This window comes from Euprymna scolopes, chromosome 30, assembly GCF_053919585.1.
Source record: "Euprymna scolopes isolate OS-2025 chromosome 30, ASM5391958v1, whole genome shotgun sequence".
Lineage (NCBI taxonomy): Eukaryota > Metazoa > Mollusca > Cephalopoda > Sepiida > Sepiolidae > Euprymna > Euprymna scolopes.
Window position 1 is genome coordinate 57,065,476 of NC_136511.1, and position 19,521 is coordinate 57,084,996.

The following is a 19,521-nucleotide window of genomic DNA, read 5'->3' on the forward strand; positions in this document are numbered from 1 at the left end:
AAGGTTTTTTTTTTTTTTAATTAAAATGTGTTTGTAAGTAAAACAAAATAGTTTTTATAATTATGCATTTTTAAACTTTACATTACATTTGCTGGTAGATGGGGCAGATAATACGCATTAAAAAAAGTAATTAGAAATCCTTCTGGACTGAGACAATTTTAATTTTTTGTTTTCTTTGGGGAGAAATCTACATTAAAATTCGATGTTTTATAATGCTTATATATGACATCCTATTTTCTTAGAATAAATTTCCACTTTATGTCGATCTTTACCGGCATAGGATTAGCCAACTTTATTTGCTCTTTTTATATAAAATGCAAGTTGTTAAAAGATTTGTAAATAAAATTTTGTATCTTTAAATATTTTTGTTTGTTTGTTCACTATATAAAAATGTAAACTTTTTTATTTTGCATTTTATTTACAAATACTTTTTGTTATAAATACATTTTTAAAAATAATTTTTGTAAATAAACCTGTTATTAAATAAAACGCTATTTTCAAATAGTAAACTCCTAAATTAACCCTCGTAGGGAGGCAATTTCATAGTTTTTCTTTTTTGTTTTTATAAAAAAATAAGTTATTAAAAAATTGTAAATAAAATGTATTTTTAAAAATGTTTTTCGTTTGTTTGCAAAAAAAAAACGCAAACTTTTATTTAATATAAAAAGTTTAAAAAGGAATAAATGTATATATTATTTTTTATTATTCTGTAAAGTGTACATAATTTAAAAAATATTTTTAATAAAAAAGTTTTTGCGTATTATCCATTTCTGATTGATTATTTGTCTTTGTTATATATTTGAATATTTATTTGAATGTTTGTTTATTATTTGATTAAATATTTATTTATATATTCGAATTTCTTTTACACGATACTAAAACAATACGTAAAATTTTTGAAGCAGCACCCCCACTAATCTCAGGCACGAGCCGCCACTGCTCTCGAGTATGTATCTGACACAGACACAGCTAATCAACTGAGAACCACATCACTCTATATAAAAGCATATAAGATATCAAGGGATACACACTCGAGAGTCAAAACAATGAAAAGAATATGCTGTTGTCCTAGCCCTACTTATTACACACTGACGTCAACACATTGGCTACAACAAATATCCCCTGACCACTTAAAATTGATTTTAACCTGTTATTTCTGTTGTTTCTGGAATATCCATTCTGTAACAGCAGTCTCCCACATACACATAGCATATTTTTTATACAAGTTTCTATAACTTTTTTTTTCATTATATGTAGTAAGGATTGACCACTTAAAATTGATTTCAACCTGCTATGCCATGTAGCCAGGGTTTACGATTACGACAAAAAAGATACCTAAATTTGAAAAGAGGCTTCTAGTCAAACTTGTGAATCTTTATGTCAAAGATGGTTGCTTGGTTGTTTTTGTTTTACGGCATATCAACCCTTTTCAAGTTATTTAATGCCGAATCCAGTGATTTTGAAGAAAAATATTTTAATAGAATATATTTGTTTTTTTCAAGTCGGTTTCTATTTAACCCATAGTTGGGACCCTAACAGGTACTACCACTCCGGGTCAGAGTGAACCTGGGACCAATGCCAATTAAAGGGTGGCTCCACACTCCCCAAAGCCCGCAAGCTGAGGCCTCACCATCGGATATAGTTTAAGGTCATATTCAGGACGTTATATCTAAGAGAAACCTTAAACAAAGTTAAGAGGTGTGTGATAAATCAAAATTGAGAAAACAGACTCGAGTTATCTGAAAATATCAGTAAAAAAAAAAAAGTATGACATCCAAGGAAATCCATTAGGATTCAGTTTATTAGATTGAACTAAAAGTTTTTTTTATTATTATTATTTTAGGAAGGAGAACCAAAACATGAAATTTAGAAGCATAACCGAGGTTATGTAATAGATTTTCGACATTCGATTTGGGAATATATAATTCCAAGTTAAGAATATTCAAAGATAGCAATCAATGAATTTAACAGGTTTATATAATTTTCTATTTAAAAAGATTTTTTTTATTTCATTTTCACCTCAAATATGGCACATTGCCACTGTGATGTAGGGGGCTACTATCAGGGACATAAGCTACAGGGGTACTGTGTAGAGAGTTGGGCAACAAGATATCTGTTCACATTACACTTGAACTTCTGCATGTCAGTACAGTTGGGAAAGTAGAGACCCAGAACGGAGTTCCAAAATCTAGCAGTTCTGGGGAAGAAACTACTGGAGTAGAAAGCTCTCTTACATCTAGGGATTTCTACTGTGTAGGGGTGGGATTTAGCTGCTTGTCAGGTTGGTCGGGGGGTATTTACGTCAAGGGGGTACAAGTGCTTGCAGTTCGTCAGAGCATTCAGTATTAAAATACTTGTAGAACAGGCAGAGGGATGCAACATTTCGTTGATGGGACAGAGGCTGAAGCTGACAGTTCAGGACCTATCAGGTTGGCGACTTTCTTTTGAACCCTGTCTAGGACCAACAGGCCGTGAAAATTCTACTGTGGGTAACTTGATAGCGTGTTTTTTTTTGTATTTTTTTTGTTTTTTTATTTTGCATGGCATGATCTGTAGGTTCCAACCCCACACGTAAATTTCTTAGTCTGTTTTTTATTAACTACAAAGAATTTTATAAGACTTGAAAATTTACGTGTTTTTTTTTTGTTTTGTTTTTTTGCATGACGTGGTCTGTTGGAAAATTTACATGTGTGTGTGTGTGTGTGTGTGTGTGTGTGTGTGTGTGTGTGTGTGTGTGTGTGTGTGTGTGTGTGTGTGTGTGTGTGTGTATTTTTAAAATATCTATTATTTTTACAAATAAAATATAAAATGTAAAATCAACAGTAGGTTCTTTGATAAGATAGAGGCGCGTTCAAAATGAACGCTTCTGTTTAGAGTATAATTGAACCATTGCACTTGATTTTTGCATTTTAAACTTAATTCAAGTCATTATATAAAATTAACAGTAGGTTCTCTACATTGCAATATAGGCTACAATGAATTGTGGACTAAGTCACTACACGGAGACATATAATACTTTCTCCTAGTGCACAGCGGTGAGTTCCTGAGTAGAGCAGACAATCAATTGATTTGACTGACGAATGATTGATTTCACCGATTTCGATAACAATAAACTGTGGAATATTTGCTAATCCTCTTTAAATTCCGAGCAACGTTGGGTTGCCCTGCTAGTATATAAATAAAAATGTACAATGTATGTTTATTCATAACCTATAATCTAAACAACTACTGAACCGATTGCCTCGATATTTTGTGATAGCGTTTTTATCTAATCCAAGCATGTTTTTTATATATTTAAGATTAAAAAATATCACAAAATTAAAAAAAAATTTCTTTTCAAAATCGTTTTTCCTTGATAAAAGTCGATCGTTTTGAACGTGACATGGATTCGTTTTTTACGTCATTTTGCATTAACGATTATTTTACTATTTCGCTTTACATTAATATGGCTTACATTAATGTAGCTTATTTTATATATTTGCTATCAAATAATAATTAAAAAAAAAAAAAGTGAATATTATCTTACGCTACAACAGAACACCGACCACTAATTTGTTTTTTAGTGGTATTCGAGGTCGTTGAGTACAAATCTGAAAATCAACCCCATCACAAATGTACCGTTTGCACGTTATGAATCCCTGGACCTTGGAACTATTTTGTGCCATCTCACCGCCTTCGTTAACGCTACGGGCGAGTGCGTGGTATTGTTTTCTTACATAATGCGTTCGCGCACATACACATGGTAAAGTGACTTGTCACATCGCAGAGGAATCTTTATCAGACATTTGAAATAACAAGAAGTTTTCAAAATATAAAAATGTAGTTCAGTTTTTTGTTTTGTTTTGTTTTGTTATGCAATTTAATTAACCGTTTGGAGGGAGAAGGCTGAGTGAAAACTCATAATAATAATAATAATAATAATAATAATAATAATAATAATAATAATAATAATAATAAAAGAAAAAAGTAAAAAAACAAAAAACAAAAAGAAAAAGTTCTACCAGATTTCGTTGTTCCAGCAGTCCACAGGGTGAAAATCAAAGAGATGGAGAAATGGGGCAAATATGCAGAGCTAGTCAGAGAGCAAAAAAAAGATGTAGAAGATGAAAAAGGTCTGGATAACACCAATAATAGCAGAAGCATTAGGAACAATTCCAAAAAACTTTAAATAAAGAATGGGAGAAATTAGAATCAGAAGAATAGCCGAGAAGATACAATGGATAATGATAATGAAAACGGCTGAAATATTAAGGAGAACCCTTGAATGTGGAGAGCCACATGAGGCACAAGCTCCAGCAGGACTTATAGAAACTGCTATAGATGTAAAACACAAACACTACATGGAATCAAGAAAACTGAAACTGTATAACTGTAAGTCACCCTCCCATCACCAAAAAAAGTGACGGCATCAACTGATACTACACCAAATAACCAAAGAGGGTCAAGGAAGATGGTAAGACCAAGGAGAGAAAACACTAACCAGACCTCCACTGCACTGGGATCTTGGGGAGTCTTATCATCACTCAAATTTCAGTGAAGACCAATGGTCGCTACCAACGAGAAATCAATGGTAAACGGTTGTTGTGACAATGCAAAATAATTTACAAATGTTATTGAAAGAGTGGGGAGTACTAGAAATCTGGGGATATTTGTTGCCATTCAGACTCCAGGGAATACCACAAGTTGCTGTAAGAGAGAAATGTTTGATGTTAACCTGTGTGTAAACTCCTAATGAGTGAATAATAATAATAATAATAATAATAATAATAATAATAATAATAATAATAATAATAATAATGGCCGCTGCCAGCGAGAAATCAATGAAAAGCTGCTGTTGTGATAATGCAAATTTATTTGCAAATGTTATCAAAAGAGGTGGAGAGTACTGGAAACCTGAGGAGACTTGTTGTCATTCAGCTTCCAGGGAACACCGCAGGTTGATTTCAAGGAGAGATCTTTGATTACCTGTGTGGAGGCTCCTTGTGAGCCAATAATAATGGATACTCACTGCAGTAACAGACACTAAAAAAATGAAGACGATGGAGAACAAAGCAGCAAGGAATAAAATAAAAAAGAAGAATGGGAAAAAAAAACAATTACACAGACGTTTCATACAAATGGTAAAAGATAAGATTTGCAAAAAAACTTGGACATGGCTGGGAAAAAAAAACATCTAAAGAGAGAAACTGAATTGCTAATAACAGCTACATAAGATAACACAATTAGAACCAACTATATTAAAGCAAAGATCGACAAGACATAAGAAAACAGCAAATGCAAATTCTGTTGACACAGAGACGAAACAATAAACCACATAAGTGGGTGTAGCAAACTAACCCCAAAAGAATATAAGAATAGACATGATCAAGTGCACTAGGAACTGTGCAAACAACTGCATCTTGAACACCCAGATAATACAAGCACAAACCAGCAACAGTATTTGAAAACAGAAGTTACAAAATCCTATGGAACGTGGACATACAAACAGATAAACCTATTCAAGCAAGAAGGCCGAAATGTCATAATAGTTAACAAGAAGGAAAAGTCTTGCTAGATTGTAGATTTCACCATAATAAATAATATAATCCAACAGATTCCAGGCTATTTTTGAAATGGCCTTTTACCTGTTGACCGCAGTGTGTTGTTGGTCTTGTGCAGTTTTAGGCGGTTCACCCTATCAGGCTTTGGCTTCTCTCTTTGACAAAGAGTTAATTTATTACAACAGCATATTCTTTTCATCATTTTGACTATCGAGTGTGAATCGATTGATATCTTATATGCTTTTATATAGAGTGATGTGGTTCTCGGTTGAGTAGCTGTGTCTGTGTCAGATATATACTCGAGACTCAAAACAATGATAAGAATATTCTGCTGTCATAGCCCTATAGCCATAGGCTTTGGCTTCTCTCTTTGACAAAGAGTTAATTCATTACTAATTGCCTGAGCTGCTCCTACCGGGAATCCCTATAGGGCTGTCCAGGAAAGTTTTTGCAGACCAGAGTGCTTCCCCTCTGGGGTGCTAACTCTTCAATTCCACTTTCCGATCCCAGTGTCACATCCTCCCACCGTTAGAGGGAGATTAAATAATAATAAAAATAATGATAATAATAATATTAAAGAAGAAGACGAAGAAGAAAAAGAAGAAGAAGAAGAAGAAGAAGATTTTAAATTTAAAATTGTAAAATACATGCCAAAAGTGGGAATAGAGGCTGCATCGTCTTTCTTAGTGATTTAAGAAAAATATATACATATATGATACGGCATACTTATCTTGACACACTAATTCTCTTTAGTTCTCCAAAGTTAAGCCACACTGAACCTGGCCAGTACTAGGTGAGTTACTACTTGGGAATAAAAGCACTATATGAGAAGACAGTAGAACCCTGAGTGGAGCTCTATATTCAATGATTTGGCAAATCTCTCCGGAGCGAATATGCAAATCGTTTATTTCCTTGTTTATTGTTTTAGTCAATGTGCGCTAGAGTACCAAAAAAAGTCTTAGGTTTAGAAAGTTGATTTTTAGTGTTATTCGGGTCTCTCTTAAATGAATATCACACTTAAAATTGTCGACCAGTAGTTTTTATGATATTAAAACCTTTATTATCCCATGTATTCCATATTGTTTTCACAGGTGGCCATGTTGGTTTTGTCAACACATTCAATTTTTCTGTGCGCGCACAAAATTTGAATGCATGCACGTGGAAAAATGAAATGCGTGCATGAAAACAAACATGGTCACCAGTGAAAACAAAAAAATTAGCAGTCCAAGGGAAAGGAGTAGAAATTTTCGGCTGCTTGGGTTAGTCAGAAGTATGTGTATCGAGAGGATACAAGTACTATGAGTTCATCTAAGCACATTGCGCCTCAGTGCTGCAGGAACTTTTATCTCAGCACTAAAACCAACAGAGTCTAAACTATTCTTGCAGTTACCATTTCCCTGTTGATTGAGGTATTACGCTGGTCCTGTGCAGTTCTAGGAGGTCCACCCTCCCAGGCTTTGCTTTCTTTTTTTGAGAACGGGTTTGTTGCTATTTGCTAAAGGCATCCCTAGTGGGGAATGCCGATGGAGCTTCCCAGGCATGTTTTGCATCTCAGAGTGCTCATCCTTGGGGAGAGACGGGGCTTTTCAATCCCAGTTTCCGATCCCTATGTCACATTTCTCACCGTGGGACAAAAATAAATATACCCACATCAAAGCACAATCTATTATTATAAAAGAAAAAAAAAGTAACAAAAGTGAAACGTGTACAGGGATACAGCATCAGGGACGTGCAGAGGAGGGAAGGCTAAGGGTGCCCAAGCACCTGCCACTTTTTTACTCTTGTTTAAAAAGTGCCCTTTTCAGAGGAATGCATTATAGGCCAGTGCCCCACAAGACAGTATTCATTACTATATTTTTGCCGCTTTTGTTTCACTTGAGCACCTGACCTGAAAAAGTCCTCTGTACGTCACTGTGCAAAATTATTATTATTTTTACTTACCTGGTAGGTTTTCGCCGGGTCATTTTCTCTATTTAGGATTTCCTCTCCTTTCTGGCATTCAACGTTATTTTGTACTAGTGGAGGGTCCATCGTTAAGGGTTTATTGTTTCTTGTTATATGAAATAAGGTATGAAGGTTTAGCACTTTTCTTGTAATGCAAGCCGCTTGGGACAGCAAAGAGAAAGTTGGCAACGATGAAGAAGTTGCGACAAAAAAAAAACGATGATGATGCTGACGGTGTTGTTGTTATTGTTGCTGTTGTTGTTGATGGTGGTGGTGGTGGTGGTGATTCTAAAGAAAAAACGAAAGCCTTTTCTTCTTCTATGTTATTACATTTGCATCTACTTCAGCAAGTTAGGCACAAGGTCAAGTGTTGGTATGATGAAAGTGTTTCTGTGGAACGAACTAGATTCAAACTTGGCACACGCAGGTTTTAAGTCTGTGTTGAGCCACACGTCCCTGCTGTTATTGTTGTAGAGCTGCTCCTGGCTTCAAATAGTGTATTCTAGTCATAGATCACAGAAACTTGTTCCTTCCAGTGCCTGATCTGAGCGAATAATGACTCAAAAAAGGGTCGTGTTTCCTTTTTCAATACTGACGATGAGAGAGATTCCCATTGATATTTTGAACCCACAGATGATGATGATGATGATGATGATGATGATGATGATGATAATGATGATGATGATGATGATGATGATTATCAGGTCAACAAGCAAATCGACCCTTGATCGTTCGCAGCTGTTGTCAATGCATAACAACAATACCGTGGGAGTTTATAAGGGAAAAAAACTCTTTGATAAAAGTACGGCGATTATTAATTTCAACTTTGCACTTGTTCACGTAAAACAAATGACCAAATAGGGAAACCATGCCGCATGATGTTGTAGCCTCCCCCACCCCCACCCCCGAGATTTATACGGTAGGAGACGTTCACCAAAGAATACTTGGCCCCAAGTCAAATAATTCCCTAAACAGAAAATCTTTAAGTCACTTTTAAGCTCTTTTATGAAGATTTAAATTGATATATAATTTTTATGAAGATTTGAATTAATATATAATTTTTATGAAGATTTAAATTAATATATAATTTTTATGAAGATTTAAATTGATATATAATTTTTATGAAGATTCAAATTGATATATAATTTTTATGAAGATTTAAATTAATATATAATTTTTATGAAGATTTAAATTGATATATAATTTTTATGAAGATTTAAATTAATATATAAATTTTATGAAGATTTAAATTAATATATAATTTTTTGTCCATAATCCTTATTCCAATTTACATGATTTAAATTCTAAAAAAAATATCTAAAATGTAAGGGTCCCAGCTCAAGGTGTCTTAAGAAGAAACTGAAAGTCAGAGAATCTTAATTTAATTGGTATTAATAGCTATTGATTAAAATCAAGGCAAATCTGATATATTTGAATGTTGAAATGAGAGATTGTGTCCATACTATGCACCTAAAATTTTTTTAAAATACTCCAAAGAAACTGAAAATTGAGGAATATTTATTAATTGACGTTATTAGCTATTGTTAGAACTTGTCCAAAATAGAAGGTATCTAAATTTTCACATAGAGCTTCCATATCTCCTTTGCCCTCTTTGTTAAAAATTAAATTAAACTGAATATAGTTAACATTATCCACCATTACGTCTAGCAGCTGTTTTCCAAAATTCATAATGATCAGTTAATTAGTTTGAAAATTAAGGGCTTCCATCCACTTTTTTATCTCCTTTGCATGAAACTAAATTAAACTAAATATAGCCTACGTTTGGTGATTTAAATTTCGCCAGATCATCAGACAATTTTCTGACATATAAACAATTTTCAATAAATAAGAATCAATTAATAAGAATCTTGGCTTCGTCAACTTTTAAGAGCAATTTGAAAGAAAACTAAAAAGATAAATATTGCTTTCTTTTTTCCCCCTCTAAAATTGCTAAAGATCGCTAGAATTTCCGAAAAATGTATGATTAAATATAATATTAGATTCCTCAATAATTCCTAGTAACGCGAAATAAACATGGAAATATAAATATTCTTGAACAATGCCGGGTCGGGGCAGCTAGTTTAGTAAAGAAAATGATTATCGATTTCTTTCACAAAAATCTGCAAATATCTCTAGCAGGATCGTTAGCACATGTGTTTCGGGTATAATTCATCAATTGATATTCATTTTTGAAAACAAAAAATTCTCACAACTATTCATAACTGAATTTTTATATGAGAAGTTATTTTTCATAAACATTGGCAACGCAATTAAGACCTTAATCAATTTATTTTGCTTAGATAGTAGTCAGCTGTTCCTCAACTTCATGCCATATGGAGGAAAACTTCAGAAAACTTTACTGAAGATATTTTTAAAGCTTTCTCAAAGATTTATTTTAAAGTTTCATCAAAGTCTTTTCTTTGAATTTTTACTAAATATATGTAAGCTTTATAAACAAGATGTTTAAAGCTTAACTAAAGATATCTTTAAAGCTTTATGAAAAAAATTTTAAATCTTTGCAGACGATGTTTTACTCTCTCCTTCTTCGCTCGCACAGAACTTATATCTTTTCTCAGACTTTACTAAAGATTTTCATAAAGATTTACGAAAGATATTTACAAAATTTCCGAAAAACTTATGATTAAATATAATATTCGATTCCTCAATAATGCCTTTTTTCACAGTGGATTCAGCTAGACGGGTGTTTCTCGCCAATCTTTCACGAGAAACACCCGTCTAGCTGAATCCACTGTGAAAAATTTCCCCCACTCTATATCTGTGCCTAAATCAAAAGGCGTATTCCATGAACAAAGCTTCTTTCTTAGAACTGCACGCCTGTGGAACTCTGTTCCGTCTGCCTGCTTCCCTCCGGACTACAATTTGGATGTCTTCAAGTCCAATATTAACAAATTCCTAATGAACCGCCCCCTTAAGTAAACACTTCAGCAAATCTCCTCACTAACTTTATGTACTTGCAATAACCCTTATCCCTGAGTGGCTTCCGGGCCTTGATAAGTGGTGATCACTGTGTAGAAAAAAAAAATGCCTGGTAGTGCGAAATAACCATGAAAATATAAATATTCTTGGACAATGCTGGGTCGGGGCAGCTAGTTTAGTATAAGAAAATGATTAGCGATTTCTTTCACAAAAATCTACAAATATCTCTAGCAGGATCGTTAGCACATGTGTTTCGGGTATAATTCATCAATTGATATTCATTTTTGAAAACAAAAAATTCTCACAACTATTCATAACTGAATTTTTATATGAGAAGTTATTTTTCATAAATATTGGCAACGCAATTAAGACCTTAATCAATTTATTTTGCTTAGATAGTAGTCAGCTGTTCCTCAACTTCATGCCATATGGAGGAAATCTTCAGAAAACTTTACTGAAGATATTTTTAAAGCTTTCTCAAAGATTTATTTTAAAGTTTCATCAAAGTCTTTTCTTTGAATTTTTACCAAATATATGTAAGCTTTATAAACAAGATGTTTAAAGCTTAACTAAAGATATCTTTAAAGCTTTATGAAAAAAATTTTAAATCTTTGCAGACGATGTTTTACTCTCTCCTTCTTCGCTCGCACAGAGCTTATATCTTTTCTCAGACTTTACTAAAGATTTTCATAAAGATTTACGAAAGATATTTACAAAATTTCCGAAAAACTTATGATTAAATATAATATTCGATTCCTCAATAATGCCTGGTAGTGCGAAATAACCATGAAAATATAAATATTCTTGGACAATGCTGGGTCGGGGCAGCTAGTTTAGTATAAGAAAATGATTAGCGATTTCTTTCACAAAAATCTACAAATATCTCTAGCAGGATCGTTAGCACATGTGTTTCGGATATAATTCATCAATTGATTGTTCGGTCTTCAGACCGGGCTCTTTTTAACAAGGAAACATACTTTAAGAGCACCGGTGCCCTGTGCCTCTTTTTCATTCATCTCTGTGCGAGTTTGTTTTTTATACAGTTTTCTTTCTTATTTCTTCCCTTCCTGATCTTTCTTTAATGGAAAACTTAGCCTTTTAGGCATTCCAAATAAAAAAAAAAAGAAAAGGAAAAATTTCATATTGCTGTCCTTCGAGAACTCCGGGCTCCCACACGATCTCGTCCTAGTCTTGTTTTGCGATTCTGTCCTTCCTTCTTTTTAACCGCGGAATTTGAAACGATACGCACGGACTTTACTCGACTCCATGAACTGGGCTTTCCCCGTTCTAAGCCATGGGGTACGTTCAGAACATCCCATTATTCCTTTACCTTCCTATTCCTTCTATGAAAAACTTGAAACCCTATTTCTGCTTAATTAATCTAGTGTGTGGCTTCTATATTCAATTTGGAGAAATTCTAATTTATTCTCTCCTTCTTCGCTCGCACAGAACTTATATCTTTTCTCAGACTTCTATTTCTATTTTTTATTTCGTGGGCGCTTGTGTAGTTTATGCGCCGTACTAGAATAGCAACCTTCGTAGAAAAAGAGACATAACTGTTCCATACTTTCACCCAACGATTTAATAAAAAATACATTTTCTAACCGCTCCATACTTTCACCTAATGATTTAATAAAAAAAAGAAAAGACATTTTCTAACCGCTCCATACTTTCACCTAACGATTTAATAAAAAAAAGAAAAGACATTTTCTAACCGCTCCATACTTTCGCCTAACAGTTTAATAAAAAAGAAGAAAGACACCTTCCAACGGCCTCATACTTTCACCTAACAATTTAATGGAGAAAAGACACTTTTCTAACTGTTACGGACTTTCACCTAACAGTTGATTGAAAAAGATAAGATATCCCAGAATCTGTTAATTTGGAAGCCTGTCCAAAACATTATTTTCATGTATTATTTCTTTTTGTTTAATTATGTTTTCTCCTTTTAACTATTTGTTTTGTTTTTGTTTCAGATTTTTTTACCTAATTAATAAAGCGTTTTCAACGTAATAGTTGTTTTCGTTATGTTAATTTGAGTTTATCTGTCTGCCCAACGCACGCTTTCTGAAGTTTGACTGCTGGACGGTATTGTAGGTACCTGAAAGCAAGATTCTGAGGAATAACTGCCGCGAGTTCCAGAACAAATTGATATTCATTTTAGAAAACAAAAAGTTCTCAAAACTATTCATAACTGAATTTTTATATGAGAAGTTATTTTTCATAAACATTGGCAACGCAATTAAGACCTTAATCAATTTATTTTGCTTAGATAGTAGTCAGCTGTTCCTCAACTTCATGCCATATGGAGGAAATCTTCAGACAACTTTACTGAAGATATTTTTAAAGCTTTCTCAAAGATTTATTTTAAAGTTTCATCAAAGACTTTTCTTTGAATTTTTACCAAATATATGTAAGCTTTATAAACAAGATGTTTAAAGCTTAACTAAAGATATTTTTAAAGCTTTATGAATTTTTTTTTAAATCTTTGCAAACGATGTTTTAAAGCTTTACTAAAAGTTTTCATAAAGATTTACCAAATATATTTATGAGAGATACTTAAAGCTTTGCCAAAGATGTTTACAAAGTTTTATGGAAGATTTGGGAAGCTTTGCAGATGATTGCGACTGGTGAAATCTTTAAAAAAAAAACTGATCATATAGCATTGGCTTACCATTTTCACATAGACTTGTTACTTTTGTGGTTTGAAACGATTTTCATTTGTTGAAAATACTTTTGAGTTAACACGTTACTGTGAAAACTTACTTGCTTTTGGAAGTGACAAAGAAAACGAATCTAAACGATGCATTGGAAGAAAGAGAGTAGCAATTAAAGGTATTTGCTTACCAAAGATGTTTTAAAGCTTTACCAAAGTTTTTTTTTTTTTAAGCATTACTAAATAATTTTTAAAAGTTCTATAGATGCTTTAAGCTTTATCAAATATTTTGTTAAGCTTTATCAAGGATATTTTAAACTTTACCGACGAGTTTCTTAAAGCTTTACCGAAGATTTGTTTAAAACTTTGCCAGATATATTAAAGAGTTTTTAAGCTAAACTGAAAATTTAAAAGCTTTACCAAAGATTTGTAAAGGCTTTAACAAATATATTTATAAAGCAAGCTTAACCAAAGATATTTAGAAGCTTTACTGAAAATGTTTAAAATCTTTACGAAAAAGATTTTAAAGCTATACTGAAGATTTTTTTTAAAATTTTAACAGATATTTTGAAAAAGTTTAGATGCTTTTAAAGCTCTACCAAAGATGTTTTAAGCTTTATTGAAAATGTTTATAAACTTTACTGAAAATGTTGATAAGTTTTATCAAAGAGTGTTTAAGCTAAAGTGAAAATTTTAAAGCTTTACCAAAGATTTACAAAGGCTTCGATAAATATATTTTTAAAGCAAGCTTAACCAAAGATATTTGTAAACTTTAATGGAGATGTTTTAAATCTTTACAAAAAAGGTTTGAAAGCTCTACTGAAGATTTCTTAAGCATTACCAAATGTTTCTAAAGATTTAAGTTCAGCTGAAGATATATTTAACGTCATAACAAAGATTTTTAAAAAGTTTTACCAAAGATTTTTGTATAACTTCACCAAAAATGTTTTTCAAGTGAACCATTATTTTAGCACAGAAGATTAACTAGGGTTAACTTTTACGGTTTACTTCTGTTTTTGTTTTTTGTTTTTTTTATCATGAGCCGACAAAAGGCATATATGACATAATCACAGTGTTACATCGGTTACGGTGAGATCACCAAATTTAAGCAACGTTGCCTAGTCAATACAAAATGGGTGACCATTTGAGAATATTAGGTTCTGTATGTGCTTGTGGTGACTGAAATGCAAAGTGATTGCGACTGGTGGAATCTCTAGAAAAACTGATCTTATAGCATTAGCTTACCATTTTCACATAGACGTGTTACTTTTCTAGTTTGAAACGATTTTCATTTGTTGAAAATACTTTTTAAGATAATACGTTCCTGTGAAAACTTACTTGCTTTGGAAGTGACGAAGAAAGTGAATCTAAACGATGCAAAGAAAGAAAGAGAGTAGCAATTAAAGGTATTTGCTTTTTGTCATATGAACCCTAAGCATCTAACAGTCACCAATAGCCGTTACCGACAAGAAATCAATAGTAGGCGGCTGTTGAAATAACGTGAAGTCATCTGTGCTGGTTATCGAGAGAGGTGGAGAGTACTGGAAATCTGGGGATAGTAGTTGTCACTCAGGCTCCAGGGAACACCACATGTTATTGTCAATGAATGATCGCTGGTGATGGTGTCTGTGAGAACTCTTAGTGAATCAATAATAACAACAATAATAATACAGGGTGACCCAAAAAAAACAAAAGCTAAATGGAGGCTATCTAGAACATATGCTGTAGAATGGAGAAAAAATGGCCAAAGACCCTAGTATTTTGATGTGATGTTTTGAATATAATAAACTAGTTATGTCCAAAGTTTCATTTCATTTGGACAAAACACTAAGAAATGTGGCCTAATTAGAGTTGGGGCCCGCTTTTTTAGGGTCACTTTGTAATAATAATCTCTATAAAAAAAACAGTAGATGTGTGTGTCTGTCTATGTGCCTGTCAGTAAATATTTGATCGATAAACTCTTTAACTGTTGCTTACACAACACTGAAATTAACAGGAAATAGTAATCATAAAACAAGGATGGCTTATAACATAGTAAAATCTTTGTTTGGGTGGATGAATAACGCGTACAAAAATAAATCAGCAAGTTGTAATGCAAAATGTTAATTTCATCTTGCTGATATATTTCTGTTACTTTCTGCGCATGCCCAAATTCATTTCATTTCTTCAAGTCGTTTAATATTGAATCTTTCTTACCTATCTCTCGGTAGGTACATCGGAAGGGTGTGCAGCTGAAGCACTAGATATTTTGATTTCAATTCTAGTTGATGGCACCCAAGTCAAATAACATTGAAATTAACAAAAAATAGTAATCATACAACAATGATGGCTTATAACAAGTTTGGATGGATTAATAACACGTACAGACATAAGTCAGCCTGTTAAAATCGTAATGCAAAATGTTCCCTTCAACTTGCCGACATATCTTTACTTCTTTCTGCGCATGCCCAAATTCAATTCATTTTTTTAAGTCATTTGATATCAAATATTTCTTATCTATCTCTCGATAGCTACATCAGTAGGGAGCGCAGTTGGAGTAATTGATGGTTGGTTTCAATGCTAGTTGATGTAATCTAAGTAGTTTTTTTTACTTTTGAAATCAATACTATATATTAGGTACAATGTAATATTCAATAGAGAATTAGCTCTGTAATAATAAATACAGAATCTGCATAAATTAAAATATATTTAAGTATATTTTACGACCCGGCAAAGTCCCCCCCCCACTAGTAGTAATAATAATAATAATAATAATAATAATAATAATATAGAACCAAGAATATTGAAGCCGCATATCTATAAGTTCTCTAATCTCACCCCCTTACCACATCACTGCCCCCTTCACCTCAAGAAGAAAAAAGGCCAAACAGCCAAGTATAGTGAAGGAGGAAGGAAAGACCGAGGAGAGAGCACTGACTAGACATCCGTTGAACAAGTGCAAAGAGAACTGGCACCTTGGGGAGGCTTATTGCCACTCAAATTCCAGTGAAGACTGATAGCCGCTGCCAACGAGAAATCAATGGCAGGCAGCTGTTGCGATGATGCAAATTTATTTGCAAATACTATCGAAAGAAGTGGAGAGTACTGGAATTCTGGGAGGACTTGTTGTCACTCAGCTTCCAGGGAACACCATAGGCCGGTTTCAAGAAGAGATCTTTGATGACCTGTGTGAAAGCTCCTTGTGAGCCAATAATAATAATAATCACAAACCGGCAGCAGTACTTGAAAATGAAAGTGACAAAACCCTATGGGACATGAATATACAAACAGATAAATTAATCCAAGCAAGACAACCGGATGTCATAATAGTTAAAAAGAAAGAAAAGACATGTCAGAATGTAGACTCTGCTGTTCCAACCGAGTGAAGATCCAGGAGACGGAGAAGCGGAGCAAACACACTGAACTGGCCGGAGAGCTCAAAGGAATATGAAAGATGAAAAGAAGTTAGGACGACACCACTAATAGTAGGAGCGCTAAGAACTTTGAAAAGAGAATGGGAGAGATTGGAAGCAGAGGGATTACTGGTAAGATACAACAAATAACAGTAATGAAAACTGCTGAAATATTAAGAAAAACCTTTGAATGCGGAGACGAATACATATGAATTACAGGCACAAACTGGACATACAAAAATGCTACAAATGTAAAACACAAAGGTGTATCACCTGAAAACTGAAACTGTATATTTGTAAGTTAACCCCTACCTTCTCCTCATTTTTTTCTTTTTCTTTGTGTGTGTGTGTGTGTGTGTGTGTGTGTGTGTGTGTGTGTGTGTGTGTGTGTGTGTGTCACCAAAAACTGACGTAACACCAAATAAGCGAGGAGGGGCAAGGAGGATAGAAAGACTGAGGAAAGAGAGAGCACTAGCCAGACCGAGGAGAGAAAGCACTAATCAAATTTCCGTTGGACTAGGATTTTGGGATGCTTTTTGCCACCTGAATTCAAGTGAAGGCCAATTGTCGCTGCCTACAAGAAATCAATGGTAAGCAGCTGTTATGATAATGCAGTCCCATCTGCAATGGTTATCGAAGAGGTGGAGAGTACTGGAAATCTGGGGAAACTTGTTGTCACTCAGACTCCAAAGAATGCCACAAGTTGTTCTCAAAGAGAAATCTTTGATGATGGCCTGTGTGACTACTCCTAGTGAGTAAATAATAATATGATAATGATGATACTGTGTGGATGACACAAAAAAAAGTTGAAAAATACAGAACTTAGAATACAGAAAGATTGATCATCGCAGCGAGAAGCACTGCCAAAATGAAAATACAGAGAAGAATGAAACCTGAAAAAAAGATGATAAAAGAAAAAAAAAAGATAAAAGGAGCAGCTACATGCCCAGTTCACAAAAGGGACACCTAAGCAGAGAAACATGATCTCTGCTGACAGTGTTAAATAGTATTCTGGCCAATGCCGGAATTATTACTGCTTGTACACACACACATATGGAGCTTGGTGCACACACTCAAATATTGTTGACAAGTCTTCAAACCAAGAAATGTCATCAGAAATCATAACATTGGAAAGAATGTACAAAAAATCTGGAATTCAATATTCTTTAGCTGACCAAGTTTTCGAAGATGTAAACAACCACTTGGAACGGGTTTTGATTTGACAATCATGAAGATGTGTCAATATAAACAAATGAATGTGGGTGAAACGGACAAAGAGAAGAAAAACGACAACAGAGGAAACCGACCTTTGTCACCAGTCGTCAACAAGCCACTTGCCACTGAACATCTCTCTCTCTCCCTCTCTCTCTCTCTCTCTCTCTCTCTCTCTCTCTCTCTCTCTCTCTCTCTCTCTCTCTGCTTCTATAGCATACTATGAAAGTATGTTGGAGAGAATAAATTTTCACTTTTTTATATACCCAAAATTGTCCGTGTCTGTTAGAATTCGACACGTATTTTGGCATACGGTTTATGTAGTAAAGAGACGACTCGGTTAAAAACAATAGAACTACAGCATAACGTATCAACAACTGCACAGAGCAACGCAATCAGAACCAACTATATCATAGCGAAAATAGACCAAACCCCTAGAAAACAGTAACTGTTAACACTATTCAAAAAGAAGGAACGGTAAACCACATAATAAGTGAATGCAGCAAATTAATTCAGAAAGAATACAAAAACAGGCGCAACACATGAGAAAATTTCATCCAAGCAAGAAGATTCGATGTGATAACAGTCATTAAGAGAAAAACCTGCTAAATTGTAGATTTCTCCAGCCCAGCAGATCACACAGTGAAGACCAAGGAGGCAGAAAATGAAGCAAATATATGGAATTTCTCAGAGAACAGAAACGAATTAGGAACATGAAGAAAATCATTATAACACCAATAATTCTGGGAGCACCGAAAAACCTGGGGGAAAAAAGACTAAAACCAATTGGAATCAATAGAAAAATTGTGACAATACACAACAACCAACATTGATGAAAACAGGAAAAATATTAAATAAAACACGCATGCAGTGGCGCTAGCCTCGGCTGATACCACACAAAATTGTTTGTGAAAAGTCAAAGAGGATGGATAGACAGAAGAGGAAGAACACCAACCAGACCTCCACTGAAAAGAAAAAGAACAAAAAAATCAAGCGTAACCTTGGTTAAGTGTATTGTTACTCAAATTCCAGAGAACATCAATTGTCGTTACTAGCAAGAAATCAATGGTTAACGATTGTTGCAATAACACAAAATAATTTGCAACAATTATAGGAAGAGGTGGAGAGTGCTGGAAATCTGAGGAGACTTGTTGTCACTCGGACTCTAGGAGAACACCAATTGTTATTGTCAGTAAACAATCATTGATAATGTCTCAAGTGAAAACTAATAATAATAATAATAATAATAATAATAATAATAATAATAATAATAATGATTAACAAGAAGGAAAAGTCTTGCCAAATCGTAGATTTTGTTGATCCAGCAATCACAGAGTGAATATCTAGGAGACCGATAAGTGGAACAAATACACAGAGCTAGTCAGAGAGTTGAAAGCAATATGGAAGATAAAGAAAGTCAAGGTAATACCATTAATAGGAGCACTAATAACAATCTCGAAAACTTTGAAAACCGAATGGGAGAGATTGGAATAAGAAGAATGGCTGAGAAGATACAATGGATAACAATAATGAAAACTGCTGAAATATTAAGGAAAACTCTTGAATGCTTAGACTAATACACATAAACCACAGGCGTGAGCTCGACACATAGAAACTGCCATAGAGGTAAAACACAAAGACGGCATCAACTGATACTACATCAAATAATCGAAGAAAGACCAAAGAGAAAAAGCACTAATCGGACCTCCACTGGATGAGTGCAAATTGGACTGGGACCTGGAAAGGCTTATTGCTACTCAAATTCCAGTGAAGACCAATGGCCGCTACCAAACAGAAATCAATGTTAAACGGTTACTGAGATAACACAAATTTATTTGCA

The 19,521-nt window shown here is 33.9% G+C and overlaps 1 protein-coding gene across 2 annotated transcripts in view; it reads right to left on the bottom strand.

Annotated features, from left to right (window-relative positions):
* The window catches only part of LOC145254814 (folylpolyglutamate synthase, mitochondrial-like), a 92,854-nt gene that overhangs the window by 58,116 nt on the left and 15,217 nt on the right, over nt 1-19,521 (bottom strand). The window contains exon 1 of one of the 2 annotated variants that reach the window (XM_080113635.1): nt 7,482-7,701. The exons of the other annotated variant lie outside the window; for it this stretch is intronic. Within the exon in view, the coding sequence (XP_079969761.1) occupies nt 7,482-7,571 (90 nt within the window). The 5' untranslated portion in view covers nt 7,572-7,701. Of the gene's footprint in view, nt 1-7,481; nt 7,702-19,521 lie in introns of those variants that run through there. 2 annotated transcript variants of the gene reach the window in all.